Below are 17132 nucleotides of genomic sequence, written 5' to 3'. Positions count from 1 at the left end.
CCCAACCACGTCGCAGTTTGATGACATCTTCACCAAGGGGCTGCCGTCAAGTGTATTCACTGAGTTTCGATCCAGTCTCAACATCTGTACAGGATAGAGTTGAGACTGCGGGGGTGTTAGACTCCTTTTTAGAGTTTTGACTTGAGCCCTCTTGTATTTACCTTATATACCCCTGTGTAATGGGCTTGGCCCACCTATTTGGTCTATATAATATACTCCCGACCCTGATTAGGGTTAGGGTTTCCAATAAGTATGACCTTGTTGACCTTTTCCAAGAGACACAGGTGAACTGGATCGTGAGGCCACCACTTATGTTTTGTACCCATCATTGTCAATGAATAAGAGGTTAGGCGCGAACTCCACAACCAAAAGGCCATCTAACCACCTAACCATGCAGAAGAGAGTGGAGGCTCTGTACCCAACCTCGGCTAATAAGCAAGTATAAAAAAAGTCTTTTAAGTCAATTTCGACTTCCGTGTGGAGGCGACCTAGGTACACAAGCATGATGATTCAACCTAAAGCTACGATGCTTCGTTTCATTTGATAATTGATATTGTCTGAAGTATAGAATAAGTGGGCAACACATACACACCTACTGCTCCAATATTAATGAAGGTGCCCTTCGCCCCATAGTCACCCCAGTCCATGAATTCCAAAATTTTTCTGGTTCCTGCCAGTTGAAGTGGGATGCCAGCAAATGCACCTTGCCCCATGGAGCCTTGAACACAGACCTGGTATCAAGTGGCTAGTCACATAATTTTGTTACTAGGGGAGGACAAAGAAGGGTGCGGCTGAGCAATAGTATATGCATCTGTTGCAAAGATCACCTTGACACGTTTCCCATCATCTGCAAAGGATAGAGAAAGTTCTCTTACAAGTTCCATGAGGGTTCCTATGCGGTAAACATCCTGGCAATAAAACGAATTTGGTTGCAGTTAAAATCAGCAGTGTTTTCTAACAGACATTACAAAATACATATGTGTAACCATATGTACACTTACCATTTCAGGGTTAAGTTCAGGAATATTGATATCTATCTGCATATTTGGGAAAATGAGGACATAGATCAGCATATGTCAGTTTATTCTCAAAAAATAGGTAGCCAAACTGGAAATAAGAATTAGATTGTTCAGTTACGTGAATTAATCACATGAAGCTCACATATTCCAGTACTCGACTATCTATGCAACAGAAACAGAATAAATAACACAATACTGTGATTTCAATCTTACAAAACAAATTAACATAAATGGAAAAGATAAGAAGCAACCTGCAACCGAGTCTTTTTATCTTCAATAGCAAGTTTTGTAGCTTTTAACACGTCGTTGTAGAAGTATTCCCTAATTTCCCTAGAATGTGGAATGTTATTCAACCTCGTTGGAATTCCACGCCACTCCTGGTTTACAACCGCAAAACACATATGAACCATACAGATCCAAATCTTTGTAGTTCATGATACAAAATATTGCACAAGTCAACAAGATGAAACTAAAGTATATCTTGTGCATACATTTTTTGAACCTGTATCCGCAGAATCTGGTCGTTTTCCTGTAATAATAAGAAAGGTTTGATCATTTCCTAAGAATAATAGGAGTGTGTGTTAATGTGACTGTTAGACTAACTCCAACAGAGCAGCTAAATGGACAGGCAAAGCTAAAATAGCTGTCCACGAGCTACTGTAGCAGTACAAAACACCTTCCAACAGGGCAGCCAAACGAGCCAGGCAAAAAGGATGGAAAGAGGAAAGTCATAATAGCTTGTACTGTGGCTGGCAGCTATTTCCTTTTTCTGTGTCTGAGAACATGACCCCACCATCTGCTTCATTTGTTGGACTATACTACCGCTGCCTTTGTACCTGTGTTGTTGAAAGTGTGTGCCATATGCCTAGACAGGCAAACCAGAGACGCTAGCCAAAGGCTTGAATGGTTGCTCGATTTGCATGGCCTCGGTTGGAGTCAGTCTTAGAAAAATAAAAACAATGAGAGCTGAAAAATGCAACACTTGATTATGTAAAATGTATCAAAACTCTTGTGATTTATTCGTTCAAAAAATGGAAACTAAATAAAGCGCAATGCCATGAAACACTAGCTACAGATGATACCAAAGGTTATTTTAAAAAAAAAATAAAGACAGCAGAGGCCCCCACTGCTAGGATTTTATTAAACGAAAAGCATAACAATTGCACAATTGTACAAAGAACACAAGAAGGGGAAGACAAGGAAACAAAGCCAAAGAGATAAAAAGACAAGAGCAGCCCCAGGAAAGACTCACCAACATCATCATTTGAGGAGATGGAATGGAATGTGCAAGGTAAAGGTATAACCAAAGGTTTTTGTTTTACCGGTCAAGAGGTACTTAGAAGTTGAAAATTGACCGGATTAATAGGCTAGATAATCATACTATCAAGAGAGGTCAATTATCTTACTTGACATGTCTTTAGTGCCTCTTTGCTCATATAGTTGATACATTTGCATGAGGTCTAACAACATTGCGATTTTCAAAGAAACCAGGTGAAAAATCTCTTTAAAAATGAGTGCTGAAAATTTGTGCTGCGGACAGTCCGCACCTGAGGTGCGCACAGTCTGCCCTTATAATGAGGGCTGAAAATGTGAACTGTGGATGGACTGTTCGCCATTATAAGTTATAACTGGTAAAAGTGAATAGATTTTGTGAGAATCTGTTGTGAACATATAAAGTCTACTGCAGACTATCCACCATTGTGAGCGTGCAGCTGGACAGAAACTAGTCAGTTTCTGTTAGGTTCTCTGGTGGATGGCAAACAGTCCGAGCCTTGGTGGCGGACTGCCCACAAGTCATTTTTGGTTGCTCTGACATGCTTATAGCCGTTGGAATTCTTGTGCGTACAGTCCGGTCTGATACCACGGACTGTCCAGGAATACCCAGACTGCTCGAAAAGTTACCATAACGGCTAATTTTGGAGAAGGGGTTATATATACTTGGTGTCCGGGGTTGAGCACTTTAAGGATGCCATTTGGAACACTTGTGAACATATTGGAGCCTCCCTCTCCTGTCTCTCACTTACTTTGCTTAGGGATTGACCTTTAGTGAGATTGAGAGCATCTTAGTGCATTGCATCAATTGGTTGAGCTTTGAGGCACTAGGGAGATCATCAAGCAAGGTCATTCGCTTGTTACTCTTGGAAGTTGCCGCCTCCTAGACAACTTGGTGGTGCAACATCGTTGAGCTCCTCAAGGAGATTGTGAAGATGCCCGATTTTTTATTGTGAGAGGCTTGGAGCTTGCCTCACCGTAGTGGTGAAAAGTATCTCTAGTGGAATCAAGATTTGGAGAGGTTCTTTGATCCAAGCAGGCTTTTAGACCAAAAAGACTCTTGGTAGAGGACCGGTTGAAAGTCATTGAATCCACCTCAACATGGACTAGGGGTGACCGGCAAGTCATCGACACCACGAAAAAAATCGTTGTGTCAAAGTGTCGTCATCTTCCCGTTGGTTTGCAATTCACCTTACTAGCTTGTATTTACTTGCTTAGATACTTATGCTAACTCTTGTATAACTAGTTATACTTATGTTACAAAGTAGTTGCTCAGTTGTTGTTAGCTAGTATAGCTAATCCTTTTAGCTTGATTTGTGTAGCTAAGTGGTTGTTTCTCTCTAGCTGTGCTTGTGTAGTGCAACTACTGAGTGGTGCTGGTGTAGTGCAACTAGTGCTTTGCTTGCTAGTATGTGTAGGAGCTCCCAGTATGCTTAGACTTCTAATTGCATAGATTTGTGTGACCTTGCTAACTATACTTGTGTAGGAGAGCTCTCACTAGCTCGGTAACTTAGTTGCTTTAATTAGGATCTTTTGTAAGGTGCTTATGATAGATAGAGGGGCGTAGTCTTGCTAGACCGAATAGTTTTAATTCCACATTTATTTCAGTCAGCCATCGTAATTACTTTTAAGAAAGGATTATTCACCCCCCCCCCCTCTAGTATTCACCCCCCTCTAGTCTGTCATCGTAATTACTTTTAAGAAAGGATTATTCACACCCCCTCTAGTCTGCCATCACAACCCTACACCAGACCAACCATGCCCAGGCCGGTGGGGGCCAAGCCATGGTCGTGGTCGGCGGCACCCAAGCCACTGGCAGTTGGGTCTAGCCAGGCGACCCCGCCCGCGGCAAGGGTGGTTAGGAGGATGGTGATGGCAAGGGCCCCGGCGAGCGCGCCGATGGTGGGGGGGCTGGACTGGCGCGCCAACGTCAGGAGTGGGGGAGGCAGGGGCCCGCAACCATAGCAGATATGGGAGAGGGCGACGTCGACAGGGTGGCTAGCTAGGGTTGTCGGGGAGGCGACAACGAGTGTTTTTAAAGCGTAAGGCGAGACAAGACGTTGGACTACCACCTGGATGCCTAGGAGAGCAATGCGCCTAAGATTTTTGGGTGTTGGGCCACCGTCTAGACGCCTTAAAAACACTGGCAACAACGGTCGCCCAGCGACGAGAGAGGGGTGGGGAAGGGAGGGGAGAGGAGCATGATGGAAGAGGGAAGCCATCAATGGCCTCTGCCGCCAACGGCAACTGCTAGGAAAGGTCAGGCGGCGGGCTATGTGTGGAGAGAGAAAAAACTAGCTTGATACCATGCTGAAATGTGTAAAGAAAATTGTAGCCCAAGAGTGGGCTATGTGTTCCATAAATATAACAGGTACATGGGGTAGGTTGTAGGCCAAGGTTTTCAAGTCGGTAAGTCGAGTCGAGTCGACAAGGTACCGACTTGGTGACTAGTCGATAAGTCAGTCGACTAGTCGTCGACTTGCCAATATAGTGGCTGTTTTGCCTATATAATGGCTTCATATAGACAATATATCAATTATATATGAAGAAAGAGGATGTTTACCTCTTTTGAAGTATGAAATTGAACGAAACTGAAATAAATAGCAAATCTTATCTCATTTGAAGCCTCAAATTGAACCAAATCAGCCACATAAGTGATAAATCATAAACTCATAAGTGAACCAAATCTGCAAATGTATCTTCCATCTCTGTGCTGCAGCTCTGTGCTGCAGAGGAGGGGCGGTGGCTCTGTAGAGGGGCGGCGGCTCTGCAGCAGGGTGAGACCGGTGGCTGCTGCAGCAGGGGGAGATCAGCGGCTGCTGCAGCAGGGGAGACCGGCGGCTCTCTGTCGTTCAGGAGGGGCGGCGGCTCTGCAGCAGAGGAGGGGCGCGGCTGCTGCAGAGGAGAGGCGCGCAGAGGAAGGGCGGCGGCTACTGTAGCAGAGGAGGGGCGACGGCTGCTGCAGAGGAGAGGCCGCTAGAGAGGAGGAGCGGCGGCTGCCAGAGAGCAGGGGCGGCGGCTCTGTGCAGAGGGAGACTGACGGCTTCAGGTAAGTCAGGGTTCAGGTTTAGGTTTAGATTTGTTAATGGGCCTCTGGTTGGGCCGTAAAGGGACAAGTCGGTCGACTTCTTAGCCCAAGTCGACGACTAGTCGACTTATTTTTTTCAGTCGTCGGCAAGTCGGGCGACTTATGAGAAAAGTCGAGTCAGACCTCTAAGTCGGTCTCTGGAGACCGCCTGGACGACTAGTCGCTATAGATGTCCAATAAGCACGAAGCCCGCGAGCCCGGCACGAAGCCCGTTTTTTGGGCCCGGTCCGAGCCCGGCACGGCCCGGTTATATGCGGGCCCGGGCCGGCCCGGCACGAATAAGCGGGCCGGGCTCGGGCAGGAAATTAGGCACGGTGGGCTAGCCCGGCACGGCCCGTTTAGCTCTAAGCCCGTTAAGCCCGCTTTTTTTACACTAAAACGTGCTTTTCGGCCCGCATAGCCCGCTTTTCGGCCCGCATAGCCCGCTTTTCGGCCCGCTTTTTTCGTGCTAAACGGGCCGGCCCGGCCCGTTTAGACCCGTTGCGGGCCGAGCTCGGACAAGGAATTGAGCCCGCGTGCTTAGCCGGCCCGGCCCGGTTTTTTAATCGTGCCTGGCGGGCCGGGCCCAAAACGGGCCGGGCTTCACCGGGCCCGGGCCAGACCGGGCCGCCCGGCCCGTTTGGACATCTATACTAGTCGCCGACTAGTCGACGACTTGAAAACAGAGTTGTAGGCCCATCACATTTAGACAGGAAAGTGAAGAGGCAGGATCCTCGAGGGCTGGTGGCCGATGGCGGTCCTAGGGCAGCGCCTTGGAACTACAGGCCTAGGGTCGAGCCCTGCAGTGTCTGCGGCCAAAGGCAAGCTTGTAGTCATACCCTAGAGGGCTAGCAGCTGACAACAAGCCTAGGAGCGACAACTGACGGATCTAGTGGCAGTGGACCTTAAGTGCTAAATACAAATATGGTAATTGGTGATGTGATGATTCCAAAGTTATTGCCCTTATATCCCCCAATGTGCTTATGACATGACACTCTTGAATCCTCCATACCGTATTATTTGTTGGTTCACTTAAGCGGAGAATTTCAACTACCTACTTTGCCTTATTGAGTTGCTTGTGTACAATCATCACATCCATGTGATCTACCATTAGCATAGTTGGATCTCCGAGCAATGCAGCATATTATATATTCAAGCATTTGATATTATACCATTATGATTCCATAACTATTATGTAGAACATGATAGTTACTACCAATGATAATATTTTTTGCAAAGAAAAAAACATAGTAGCTAATTGTAAAGGTGGACTTAGTTCATGTTGTTATGACCATTTGCCAAGAAAAAAGATCATACTACCAATGAAGGCATAAGTGATTAGTGGAGGACTTCACGCTCTCACCATTTGTTTTGGTCAACTTGCTCGCTGAAGTGTTCTCACAGATCTTCTGTAACAGGAAATCTATCGCCTGAAAAACAACTTCGGCTGGGCAGTTTCCATCAATCTATATTCTTGCACAATATAGCAACATAGAATTACTTTCAATCTATACTTTGGGTTGCTCTGGTGATGACTAGGAATACACAAGAACCTTATTAAGCAAATCAGAGTATGTAGGAAGAATAGCTTCAGAATTTTGCTTGTACGTATCAAGACGTGATTTAACCTGCAAAATAAAGAAGAAACTAATAGTTTAGGAAAGACATGCCAGCATTAAGGTAATATTACTACATCATAAAAAATGAGGCCTTTGTAACCACGTAAGTAGTTAAGTACAGCAAGCCAATTGGCATGGCTCGGTCCTGTTGCAAAAATATTGATTCTACAAGGAACCCTATCTTCTTATATAGTTCAAAACTGTCCTTCACAAATGCCAACAGCATTTTACGAAATACGAAGAAATCCTAGCAATTCAGATTCTCAAAGTAGTACTAGAGATGTACAAAAATCTCACAACCCGGTAGCATTGTCCAAGCAAAGCACGCCTCGATAGTGACTGTGCCTGAGCCAGCCCAGGCCAACAACCAGGGTTGTGCTTAGACCACTCCCAAGGTACACCAGGCGGCACGGCACGGCACAGCACAGCCCATTTTCTCGTCAAGCCCAACAAAGGCCTGTGTGTGTGTATTCCCATCCCCGTCGCCTCTGCCCTTGTAGCCCCGCTGAGCCTCTTGAGTCTCGCCCCCGTTCCTCATAGCCACACCACTGCCTCCTAGGCTCCTCTCCGCCCAACCTTCCCAGCACCCGCCCCCACCCCACCAAGAGCTCCTCCCGCCAAGTCGTCCTCACCCGGCTGGACATCGGTCCCGTTTGTTTCAGCTTTTTTCAGTTTCTGGCCAACAGAAGCTGAAAATCACTTTAGTCAAAACCGTCCAAAATCAACGTGAATCAGTCGAGTCGTTGCGATAATAGGAAACCGTCACTTTCTATATCCTAAACCTTATGGACTCCTTTATCTTTCTCCGCATGTAATCTCAATGATACTTAGATTCTCTCCGCAGCCAGATTCATCCCACTGCCAGATTCTCAGAAAAGCTTCTCAGAAAAAAGCTGAACCAAACAAGACAATCACCTCCTCCCCCCTCAACGTCCCACGCAGCTGCCTACTGCTGCCTACTCTAGGTCCTGGCTTGCAGGGCGTGCTATGCCCATGCATGCTAGGCCATCTTGGTACGGAAAAAAGGCCCGGTGTGTTGTGTCTGGCCCAGCAGGATTGAGCCGTGGTTTTTTGGACTTGTGTCATGCTGGACTGAGGATTGTTCCTACCATTCTGTAAGCCTAATAAAAATTGTTTGGTATATAATTGTGTTGCTTAACCTAGAAGGGTGATAGGTGCTCACTTCTGGCTCTGCTAGCTCCAAAAACCAGAAACTGTTTCTTAGGATCTTTGATCTTCGGATGACATCAAAGAGCAAACAAAACCAAAGGTTACTGAATGGACATCAACAGAACCTTCTCAAATGTGTCATCAGAACGTGTAATAAGTCGGGCAGAAATCTCCTCATTCTCCGGGGGGTAGTTTTTTAAATGGTAAATCTTGCCAGTCACAGGATCCAGCCGTCTTCCAACACATCTGTCGATTAGAACATCATCAGGAACCTGAATTCAACAAAAGAAAATTTTGAAATGGAAGGGGATAAAGGCATCTGTGGCTACACTGCCTCAAAAGAAAGTTATTTGTATTACTGTGTAACACAATGCCAGGTAAGAGCAGGAGAACAAAAAAGCATTGTACTATATTCTCGCTCAATTAAAAATATAGTATTTCCACAAAAATTGCATAATATATCACAGATGCATACATGACACTACTCTACTGGTGTTTGCTGTATTACACACAGCCATGCAATCATGCACATTGGTTCAACAGAAGTTATCTAAGTACAAAAATAATTGATGAAAAAAATATGGCCTGAAAAAGAACTGAATATATATAAGATCCCACTTTAAGTCACTGACTTATTTTGCAGCTAATGTACATATTCACCGCACAAAATCATGGACTATTAAAGATTTATAATACTTATTTGAAAAAAAAACTGAATCGGCGACATTTAAGCTCATATAAAAAATTAAAAGAAAAGGTTCGAAGATCCTTTATTTTGTGGACATCCTGATCTGTTAGAATTGCACAAACAAATTGTAGTATTCAAAAAGAATTACAGCCATTCCTAAAAACAAAAGGCATGGCTAACACTTTTGCAGTATAATCGAACACACCGGCATATCACCGTCAAACTAAATATTAGAAGCACATGTTAGTGTATATACTATATAGTACTTATCATAAATAGTTAGTTTTTGACTTACTTCTAGCACAATGAATATATTCGGTCTTATTTTCAAATTTTCAAGGTGTTGTGCTTGACTGAAGCTCCTTGGGTAACCATCAAGAAGCCACCCTCTTTCTTGTATATCCGGTTGTGACAGTCGTGATACCACCATCTACTTGAAATAGCAGGCAATCAGATAGTTCCAAGAAATTTACAAGCTAAATAGAGCGTATATATGACAAATAAACCACATACATCTGTCACAACTTGGTCCGGCACAAGCTTTCCATTGTCCATGTATTCTTTTGCTTTCTTGCCAATTTCTGTGCCAGAAGATACTTCAGCTCGCAGAAGATCACCAGTTGATATGTGAACTAAACCATACTAAATCAAAGGAAAAACAAAATAAATTGACATTAGAAGACTCTCAAACAACATAAATTTTGCTACAGCCACTCTTCTCCTAATAGTCGTTTACCCTGTTGAGGCCTGTTTAAACAAACACAAACCATTTAGTCTGAATAAATGGTTCAACAATAGATGGCTGACTATTTATGGTTCATTGTTTAAGGGAACACAGGATCTAGACCAAAACTAGAGTTTAAAACAGGGGAAACATATAAGTCCTAAAGGATAGTACATTGGTGGTGCCTAATAGGCGGGTCTTATGCAGTGCCGTGTAACCTTGAGATGACTTAACATAAAATGTGTACAATGGTAAATGGTTATAGAGCTAATAATTCCTTAATTTGTTCATAGACCAAAGGAATGTTGTGAGTTGCATGGCAACAAACAATAGTGATGCAAAGGTTGTCTCGTAGTCATAAATTTTAGCTTATGAGATAGTTGTTTCGTGAAACAGTTACCTATTTCTCTCATCTCCCTCTCTTTCCTCCAAATCATCAAAATCCCACATGAGACTGCATGAGATGACATTAAGACCGCTAATGTGCAACAATGTCCTTACATTCGAGAATATGAGTAAACTTGAAGTATTTAAACTCAACCTGTGGGGGTAAGAAGGCTCATCAAACCCAACATTAATCCCATATGAGAACGACCGCGACCCGGGGCGAACCTTAGACGAGTTTTTTAGCCCCGGACTGAAAATTCACTCCTATAGAGAGTTGAACTTTGTGCCTAAGAAGTGTCACTGACCAGCTCAGTTAGACCGTCTGCAGCAGTCTACCCATAGTTTACCCAAAAATATTGTTTTGCACTGTTCTGCACTGCATATTGCACTGTTCGCAGAGGGGAGTTTGAATATGGGTAAGCTGCTGAAGATAGTCTTAGAGACCCTTTTCCAACTTCAAATATTTAATTTGTCTAACGGACAATCTTTATCATATGAATGCAAAAAGGTTGACATTATTATGCCAATTAGAGAGTAGAAGCATGTTTATGTTAAATGACCATATGGATATTTTCAGAGGGTCTATTTCGATAATCCCAACTATTCCTTACTATCATGTAATAATGCGTAGACTCAGATATCTGCATACTGGCACGACATAAAATCCAATCACAATTTAGCATTAACATGTTTACATCGTAAAGTATGGTTCACGTAAAACCTAGATTCTGGAAGAACCGGATCCAGCATAAACAGAATGAGCATTCCGATCAACTGGCAATGAAGAAAATGTGGGCACGAATAAAAAAGGAAAACAATATGGTCTAACATTTCACCTTCTCGACGATCATGCGGCATTGCGTTCCTTTTCCCGAGGCGGGAGCTCCCGAAATCATCACCTTGAGCGAAGTCTTACCCCGCGCCGGCGGTGGTGCCTCCTCCGCGGCCTGGCACCTTAGTCCCAGACCCTAACAAAATCCACAAGCATACACAAAGCGAGGCCACCAATCAGTCAGATAAAAGACGGTCAAATGCGGCGCACGACCAGAAAATGGGATCAATGCAACACCAAACTGAAACGTAGTTACGAACTCTGGGCTTGTGTTTGAGGACAGCGAATGCGGAGACGGTGGAGATAGCCGGTGAGGAGGAAGCCGAAAGAGGCGGGTAGCAGGAAGGCGACGGTAAGCGGCAGAGGGTCGAGAAGCAGGGGCCGCGGTGAGTGCCGGGCGCGGCGAGAGGGGGCGAGGCCATGGCCGGGGAGGAGACCGACATTTTCTCGGTGACGGAGAGGAGGAGCGATGGACCTCGCGTGCGTTGTGTGGACGGAAAACACACACACGGCCACACGGGAGGATTTGAAGATCGGCGTCCCGTCACGTGTGTGGACTAGACAACAGAGTGATCCACTGACGGACCCTTCACATTTCCTACATTTTTTTCCTCTCCTATTAATGTTTTGCATGTTTAGGACCGGTTGTACACCTCATCAGTAAAAATATCTCTTTCATCGGTCAGTGGATTTCTAGCTATTTTTTATAAACTGTTCGGTACGCAGAATCCATCCGGACTAAATGCATGTTTAGTCCTTTAGCACTAGACTATTGCTAAATTATCATGTTTGGTTCCGATGACTAAATCGAACTAAAAAGTATTAATTTTTGTAAATAATAACTGTATTGTCTTATTAATTAGTGGATGTTTACTATAAAAAAAGTGGATAGGGTAAATAAAGTAAAAATTATACTTTATTACCTTTTAGTCACTCCATTTGTGACTAAAGATTTAAAGTTCAGTCACCCCATTTTAGTCGTCATGTTTGCTTCTTTAGAGACTAAAAGTGACTAAACTTTAGTCACTAAACTTTAAGGGGTGTTTGGTTTCTAGGAACTAATTTTTAGTTCCTTCATTTTATTTTAGGCCCCGTTTGATTTGAAAGACTAAAGATTAGTCCTTCAATTTTAGTCTTATTTAGTTCATAAATTGCCAAACGGTGGGACTAAAACAGAGACTAAACTGTTTTAGTCTCTGGTCCCTCAAGGGGTGAGTAAAAGGGACTAAACCATATAAATTTCACTTTTTGCCCTCTTTTTTATTTCAGTTGCACTAATAGCAGGAGAATGTTAAGAAGAGGGTGTTTGGTTAGAGAGACTAAAGATTAGTTTATAGTTTTTAGTCCCATTTAGTCCCTTTTTTGCCAAACACTAGGACTAAAATGATTTAGTCTTTAGTCCTTCGAATATGTGCTAAAAGCTACTAAAAGCCTACAATTACCTGATGTCCTTACCTTCCATCTGTAGTATTCGGTTGTGAGAGCATGTTTGTATGGACAGCTAATATTGTGAGTGTATTCCAAGAGCATTTGAGTCTTTGGACATTGTATTTAATGACTTTAGAATATGTTTAGTCCCTAGAACCAAACAAGTAGAGACTAAAGTTTAGTTCTAGGACTAAAATTTAGTCCTATGACTAATTGAAACCAAATATAGCCGAAGTATTTTAGTCTCATTTAATGTATTTTCAATAGTTTTAGTCCCTAGAATCAAATAGGGTAGGGACTAAACTTTAGTCTCCTGACTATACTTTAGTCCGTGGACTAAAGAAACCAAACAGTGCCTTATTTTAGTCCCTAAATTGTCAAATACGGACACTAAAATAGAATAAAATAGAGTTTTAGTTTCCGTATTTGGTAATTTAGAGACTAAAATAAAATAAAATACAGGGACTAATTAGTCACCCAAACCAAACGGGACCTAAGTATGCCGCTATTTTTAGCTTCATCTCACTTCAACATTTTTTTTCTTTGTGAAAACATGATTTAGTAGATGTTTGATTTCTATGGACTAATTTTTATTCGCTTTATTTTATTCTATTTTAGTATCTAAATTGCTAAATATGGAAACTAAAAATAGAGTTTTAGTTTATAGTTTATAGACTAAACTGGAATAAAATAAAAGGATTAAAGGGGTGTTTGGTTAGAGGGACTAAAGATTAGTCTCTAGTTTTTAGTCTCATTTAGTCCCTTTTTTGCCAAACACTAGGACTAAAATATAGACTAAAATGATTTAGTCTCTAGTCTTTCACTTAGGTGCTAAAAGAGACTAAAGGCCCATAATTATTTTGTTGCCCAAACCTATTCCTAGTCTCTCTCGCACAGTTGCACGCAGTCTTCTAGTGTTCCAAGGGCATTTGAGTCTTTAGACAACTACTATTATGACTTTAGAATCTGTTTAGTTCATACAACCAAACAGGTAGAGACTAAAGTTTAGTCCTATGACTAATTGAAACTAAACAGACCAAACATCGTCATAGGCCTTGTTCGGTTAATCTCGTTAGTCATAGATTGGATGAGATTAAAAAAATTAAAAAGAAGTTTGACTTTTGGAATTTAAACTCATTCAATCCACATGGATAATGTATTAAGAGCTAACCCTTAAAGAGTTCACTTGATGAAGCTATTTTGTTTTATTCTAACCAGGGAAAATGTACGTGCGGCACGCACGTGATAAAGCTATTTTGTTTTATTCTAACCAGGGAAAATGTACGTGCGGCGCGCACGTGATAAATAAATAGTAAGATATTTATATATCTAGATATATAAATAGTAAGATATTTATTTACCATAGGCATCGAGATCTTTGGAAGTGTTTATAGACTTTAGTTGCGCTGCAAGACAATGGCATAATGCAATATCAAATTATATCTACACAAAGCGTGATGCTCTTAGCTTTATTACGAAGCTCGCTGCCACGTATATCGTTTCTGCGTTCGTTTGGGGTCTTGGGGACGTGAGCTCGTATGGTAAAGCAATATGCGCTGCGTAACGTTTCTATGTCGTGCCGGGCCCCGCGCCGCGGTTTTATACCACCAATAGTTTCTGCGTTCCTGTCTTATTTTTTGGACCGTAATTAAGATCTATATCTAAGTATCTAACGGCTGTTATAGACCCAAAAAAACGTATCGAATAGTTTCGCGTCTCTGGCTTATTTTTTAGACAGTACGATTCCAATTAAGATCTATATCTAACGGCAGTTATAGATAAAAAAAACTGGATCTTTTATTTTATTCTAATTCGAATTAGCATAAAACGGTTCCAAACGACTCACGCAGCATGTGGAGAAGTCGTATAAAAAATAACCTTGTCGTCGTCCTTTTTAATAACGCTATGAAAAGATGTGGATGAATATAGTAGACGCTATGCCATTTATCAGTTTTACAGAAAATATAAAATAATTTAACTAGTTATGCACAAATTAACATATAGTTCGTGCTAACGTTATGATCACACTAAGGAGAGAGGTTGACAACGGCAACACAAGGAGCGATTGGCAGCGGCGACGCGAGTGAGAGAGAAGAGGGAGAGGGGGAAATACGATTGATAAGAGATGATTCAAATAATATTATCTATTAGATTTGAGTGAATAAGGGAGAGGGGTTACAGAGAGATCTGAACAGTTGTTTTTTATAGTGTGTTAAGTTTGAGTGCAATTTGTTTGGTAGATTTAGCGGGAATTATGGGTGTGGGAGGGTCGGGGATACGATCTCCGGTCCCTAGGCCCCATCGGTCAGCGAGCGTACTAGGAAAGGGCCCTGGCATCCGGGGCCCATCGATCAACTGGAGGAACCTGAAAGAACCCGCCCCTAGATGAACACTGCGGCACCGAGCCAGGGGGTCGGGCGTGGTGGAACCTGGAGGGCCGGGTGTGTCGAAGAGAAACCACTCGAGTGGATTCCACGCCTAGCCTAAGACTGACCCGTCATAAATGTCACACCTAAATTTAAGGGCAAATCTAGGCGCGTCTCAAATGTGTGCTATGATCAAGTCTCACACATATGATGACTCATGGTACAGAAATCAATGTCACATCTTTATTATATAATAGATGTTATGTAAAAATTAGCTAAATAAATACATTATATGATGACAACGATTTTCCGCAACTATATTTGACTGGGAGACGATGGCCTAGACCTCTACGAACTTATCGTAGCATCCTTCATGTTCCTCATCTTGCGGTACCTGCTCTTGACCTGGTGATTATAGCAAGGCTGAGCTCACATATGTTCATCACTTACGATGGGGGTTCATGTGAAGTGTATGACTGATCAAGGAAAATGGTTAAGGCTGAGCATTGTTTTTAATAAGTTAGTCAAAATGTTATTAGCAATTACTAAGTATAAGTAGATATCAACCAAATTAAATAATTTATCACAATGATGAATAAATCTCACAATGTGAAAGTCGCCTAGAGGGGGGTGAATAGGGCGTATCTGAAATTTATAAACTTAAGCATAGCTACAAGCCGGGTTAGCATTAGAAATATAAACGAGTCCGAGAGAGAGGATGAAAAACAAATCGCGGGCAAATAAAGAGTGAGACACGATGATTTGTTTTACCGAGGTTCGGTTCTTACAAACCTACTCCCCGTTGAGGTGGTCACAAAGACCGGGTCTCTTTCAACCCTTCCCTCTCTCAAACGGTCACTTAGATCGAGTGAGCTTCTCTTCTCAATCAAACGGAACACAAAGTTCCCGCAAGGACCACCACACAATTGGTGTCTCTTGCCTCGGTTACAATTGAGTTTGATCACAAGAAAGAAAAGAAGCAATCCAAGTGCAAGAGCTCAAATGAACACAAATGTCGCTCTCTCTAGTCACTATTTGATTTGGAGTGATTCCGAACTTGGGAGAGGATTTGATCTCTTTGGTTGTGTCTAGAATTGAATGCTATAGCTCTTGTAATGTGTTGAAGGTTGAAAACTTGGATGCTATTGAATGTGGGGTGGTTGGGGTATTTATAGCCCCAACCACCAAAATGTGGGCGTTGGAAGACTGCTGTCGCATGGCGCACCGGACAGTCCAGTGCGCCACCGGACACTGTCCGGTGCGCCAGCCACGTCAGCAAGACGTTGGGGTTCGACCGTTGGAGCTCTGACAGGTGGGGCCTCTGGGCTGTCCGGTGGTGCACCGGACAGGTCCTGTAGACTGTCCGCTGCGCCAACTGCGCGTGCTCTGTCCTCTGCGCGTGCAGGCGCGCATTAAATGCGTTGTAGTCGACCGTTGCGTGCGAAGTAGCCGTTGCTCCGCTGGCACACCGGACAGTCCGGTGTGACACCGGACAGTCCGGTGAATTATAGCGGAGCGGCCTCCCATTTTCCCGAAGGTGGCAAGTTCAGCTTTGAGTTCCCTGGTGCACCGGACACTGTCCGGTGGCACACCGGACAGTCCGGTGCCCCAAACTAGGGTGCCATTTGGGATGTATTTTGCTCTCATTATTTGAACCCATCTTTGGTCTTTTTATTGGCTTGTTGTGAACATTTGGCACCTGTAAAACTTATAGACTAGAGCAAACTAGTTAGTCCAATAATTTGTGTTGGGCAATTCAACCACCAAAATTAATTAGGAAAAAGGTGTAAGCCTAATTCCCTTTCAATCTCCCCCTTTTTGGTGATTGATGCCAACACAAACCAAAGCAAATATAGAAGTGCATAATTGAACTAGTTTGCATAATTGTAAGTGCAAAGGTTACTTAGAATTGAACCAATAAATTCTCATAAGATATGCATGGATTGTTTCTTTATATTTTTAATATTTTGGACCACGCTTGCACCACATGTTTTGTTTTTCCAAATTCTTTTGTAAATTCTTTTCAAAGTCTTTTTGCAAATAGTCAAAGGTAAATGAATGAGATTTTGAGAAGCATTTTCAAGATTTGAGATTTTCTTTCCCGGTTTCAAAATGCTTTTCCTTTGACTAAACAAAACTCCCCCTCAATGAAATCCTCCTCTTAGTATTCAAGAGGGTTTTTAGATATTAGTTTTTGAAGAGGGTGAGATACCAATTGAGAAAATTTATCATTTTAAAACCTTTTCTTAACTCAAATTTTGAAAATTGGTGGTGGTGCGGTCCTTTTGCTTTGGGCTAATACTTTCTCCCCCTTTGGCATGAATCGCCAAAAACGGATACTTGAGTGAAATATAAGCCCTTTTAACTACTTTCTCCCCCTTTGGCGAATAAAATATGAGTGAAGATTATACCAAAGACGGAGAGCTGCTCGGAGCGATGGCGAAGGATGAGTAATTGATAGAGTGGAGTGGAAGCCTTTGTCTTCGCCGAAGACTCCAATTCCCTTTCAATCTATGACTTGGTTTGAAATACACTTGAAAACACATTAGTCATAGCATAT

General features: G+C 42.7%; 1 protein-coding gene across 14 annotated transcripts in view; it reads right to left on the bottom strand.

Annotated features, from left to right (window-relative positions):
- Window positions 1-11282, bottom strand: part of LOC100382527 (uncharacterized) — a 31604-nt gene extending 20322 nt beyond the window's left edge. For 3 of the 14 annotated variants that reach the window (XM_035967035.1, XM_020551653.2, XM_035967031.1), the window contains exons 1-12: window positions 11021-11282; window positions 10783-10914; window positions 9349-9477; window positions 9131-9265; window positions 8273-8419; window positions 6912-6986; window positions 6722-6824; window positions 1511-1548; window positions 1271-1396; window positions 1002-1037; window positions 828-908; window positions 593-731 (exon numbers count right to left, since the gene is read on the bottom strand). In XM_035967035.1, the coding sequence (XP_035822928.1) occupies window positions 593-731; window positions 828-908; window positions 1002-1037; window positions 1271-1396; window positions 1511-1548; window positions 6722-6824; window positions 6912-6986; window positions 8273-8419; window positions 9131-9265; window positions 9349-9477; window positions 10783-10914; window positions 11021-11221 (1342 nt within the window). In that variant the 5' untranslated portion in view covers window positions 11222-11282. The remainder of the gene's footprint in view (window positions 1-592; window positions 732-827; window positions 909-1001; window positions 1038-1270; window positions 1397-1510; window positions 1549-6721; window positions 6825-6911; window positions 6987-8272; window positions 8420-9130; window positions 9266-9348; window positions 9478-10782; window positions 10915-11020) is intronic. The other 11 variants (XM_035967030.1, XM_020551655.2, XM_035967032.1 and 8 more) reach the window with 6 other exon arrangements.
- Between the last annotated feature and the right edge of the window lie 5850 nt (window positions 11283-17132).

The sequence above is a fragment of the Zea mays genome, chromosome 4, assembly GCF_902167145.1.
Source record: "Zea mays cultivar B73 chromosome 4, Zm-B73-REFERENCE-NAM-5.0, whole genome shotgun sequence".
In the NCBI taxonomy this organism is placed as follows: Eukaryota; Viridiplantae; Streptophyta; class Magnoliopsida; order Poales; family Poaceae; genus Zea; species Zea mays.
The sequence above is the reverse complement of the archived record's forward strand: the minus strand, read 5'-3'. Positions and strand labels throughout refer to the sequence as shown.